This window comes from Octodon degus, unplaced genomic scaffold (assembly GCF_000260255.1).
Source record: "Octodon degus isolate 3935 unplaced genomic scaffold, OctDeg1.0 scaffold00103, whole genome shotgun sequence".
NCBI lineage: Eukaryota > Metazoa > Chordata > Mammalia > Rodentia > Octodontidae > Octodon > Octodon degus.
In genome coordinates, this window is record NW_004524679.1 from 10,719,203 (window position 1) to 10,722,404 (window position 3,202).

General features: G+C 35.9%; 1 protein-coding gene and 1 pseudogene across 8 annotated transcripts in view; both read left to right on the top strand.

Moving 5' to 3' along the window:
• Positions 1 to 3,202, top strand: part of LOC101568064 (protocadherin-11 X-linked) — a 1,027,172-nt gene that overhangs the window by 673,650 nt on the left and 350,320 nt on the right. For all 8 annotated transcript variants that reach the window (XM_023723772.1, XM_023723774.1, XM_023723775.1 and 5 more), the window contains one exon: positions 1,033 to 1,216. In XM_023723772.1, the coding sequence (XP_023579540.1) occupies positions 1,033 to 1,216 (184 nt within the window). The remainder of the gene's footprint in view (positions 1 to 1,032; positions 1,217 to 3,202) is intronic.
• LOC101592581 overlaps positions 2,015 to 3,202 on the top strand; it is a 16,600-nt pseudogene continuing 15,412 nt past the window's right edge.

Genomic DNA, 3,202 nt, shown 5'->3' on the forward strand with positions numbered 1-3,202 from the left:
GGACCTGGGCTAGGACTGGGTCTGGGGGCTCCTGGAACTCGGCAGAAAATTCTACTCGGTGGGTGGGGTGGGGGAGGCACTGCGGTGTGGTGGGGCGCGGCCCAAGTGGCTGGGAGAGGGTCTGGCCCACTCTGCGCCTGGGATGGGACTGGTCCCGCCAGCGCAGGGTAGCAGGAAGCTCTCCGCACACTCCCAATGCACTAATTTTAGCTTAAGGAAAGAACTGTTAGAATTGGTGAAGAAAAAACAAAAATAGAAGAGGATGAGATTAGAAATAATGCTAGATGACAATGGAGGATCATACAAATTTTGGAAAAATATTGCAAAAGATGAGAGAAAGAGAGAAGGAAGAAATAACAAACCAAAAACAACTACAAAACTAAAAAGTACTTTTATATTCATAGCAAAATGAAATCAAGCAGAGAGAGAGAGAGAGAGAGAGAGAGAGAGAGAGAGAGAGAGAGAGAGAGAGAAATCTATTTCAAAGATTGTCTCTGTTGTCACTGACAGACAATGTGTGGAGACAGCATCCAGATCAATGATGAACTGTCCCAGAAAAGCAGTAGCATTTTAAGTTTGGGTAGTAGCCTCAGTGGTCCTGTGCCTTCATTTACTCTGACGTTGATGCTGATTTCTCACTGTGAGGCTGGAAATAGACCAGGCTTAATTTTGAAAAACTCAATCATTGTCAAATAATAGCTGTATAAATCCATGCACAAGTGACATCCTTATTTGAAAGTGCTCAAATGCCTAGAAAGAGAGATAGTATTTTGATTTAGACAAGTTTATTTTGTTTCGCTATCTGCATGAGCCCTGTTTAGAAATATGCTGGAGCAATTTGGTCTGAGGTTGAAGCAGTTTTGAAAACTGATATACTTCTTCAAAGAAGACTGAAATTGTTCACAACTCAGGATAAACTTAATGTAGCTTTACAAGATAGCTCTCATATTGTATTTACTAAATTAACTTCATTATGGAATTCTTCAAGTCATTGTGCATACCATGTAATTTCTTTTTTCTTTTCAATTCCAGAGACGTGTCACATTTCACCTGCCAGAAGGCTCTCAGGAAAGCAGCAGTGATGGTGGAATGGGAGACCATAATGCAAGCTGCATATCTCATACTCTATCCCTAGCGTATTCTCAGGAGATATACTTTGATCCTATTGCACCCAACAACCGCACTGAAGGGGATGGAAATTCTGATCCTGAATCTAGTAAGTGATACTTCATTAGCTATTCAATACAGATGGGTTTATTACATGTTCAATTCAAACTAGCACAAGCATAATAATATGGACGATTTTGCCTTGCTATGAATAGTATCACTTTCACATATAGGAAACATGCAAAATTGTGTGGGTGACATATGTACAGCAATATTTGAGGTGTATCTCAGCCACCTTATCTTTTAAAAAGGAAGCAAGCACATATAGGTGGTTTGAAAATTAGATTTATACATACCAAGGATTTAGACCTACCCCCATATTTCTCATTATGCAGTAAGTGAAACTAGAAATGGATCAAATAACTGGAAATTAAAACAGAAACTTAAGATATATTGAAGGAAAGAATAGCCAGAACTGTTGAAGACATAGGTGTTGGTAGACTTTATGACCAAATGCAAATTACGCAATAAATATTACAAAGATTCAATATATCATATTTCATCTTATAAAAAAGTGTTTGCACAACAATAAAACCACAAAAAGAGTGAAGAGACAATGAATAGTGTGGGAAAGTTTTTTCTAGATATTCTTAGACAAAACACTAATATCTAGACTATATGAAAAAGTCAAAAAAATCAGATCCACCCAAAGGTAAAGTTCCAACACAAAAACATGCACCTAAGATGAATAGATCCTTCATAGAGTAAAAATTATAAATAGCAAATAAGTATTTGAAAAATATTTAACTTCACTATCTACTTGAGAGATGCAAATCTTATCCCAGAAATAAATGACTATTGTCAAGTTATGAACTAATAATGAATGCTGACAAGGCATTGGAGAAAAATGAACAATTATCCACTGTTCTTAAGAGTGTTACCTGGTGCAACCACTGTGGAAATCAGTGTGCAGATTCCTCAGAAAGGTAAAGCTGAATTTTCCATTTGACCTGGTTATTCTCCCTCTTAGTATCTTCTCAAAAGAATTAAAAACATCATACTACAGTGACATACACACTCACGTTAATGTCACCATAATTTGGAATAGCTGAATTTCTCAAAAAGTGTAAAAGACTTCAACAATAGAATGGATAAAGAAGATGTGTTTTTCTTAAATACCACATACCCTAATAAAAGATAAACTTGAGACTATTAGGCAAATATCTACTCCTAGAGTATACCTTTGTAGAGTAAATCTCACACAGTTTACATACTGTACAGTTTCTGTGATGTGAGAAGCGGAAAGAGCAAATGTGGACCAAAATGTGTACTAGGTATTACGAAATGGGAAGAAAATGTTCCGTGGAAAAAGGGTACGGAGTGAGGATTGAGAAAGGAAGGATGGGAAAAGAAAAAGATGCCATACATAAAAAATGGAAACAAGGCTTTTGTAAATGATGATGGGAAGAGGGTTTTAAGGAGAGTGGATGGTTTTTGGGAAAAAGGATAATCAAGATAATTATGTATAGGTTCAAATACAAAATGATGAATATAGTTATTGTGTACATCTAAAACTTATCTATGAAAATTTATAAATATACCCATTAAGTAAAAAATGTTAATGGGTGTTTTCAAAGATACTTTAAAAATTTATTATGAAATATGTATTATCTTTCTAATAAATAGTATTCTTGGGGCTGAGGAGATAGCTTGATGGTCTATGTGCTTGCCTGGCAAGTGCAAGGAGACCTGTGTTTCATCACTGGTACTGCATGGCATGCAGGCCCTGTGCTGTTGTGGCCACTTAAAACAGATATGGTGGCACACGTGTGTAATCCAAGTGCAGGGCAGGTTGAGACAGGATTATTACAAGTCCAAGCTGCTTAGAAAGACACTGTAACAAATCAATCAATCAATCAATAAACAAATAAATAAATAAATAAATCATTTAATTTATAACTAATTTTGAGAAAGAGTAGAGACAGTTTCAAAATAAGTTAGCAGCACAGTTACAATTAATACGTTGCATATTGTTGTTTTGGTAGTAATTATTTATAGTAAAAGATGCACACATAATATCTTGTCTAAACACTAT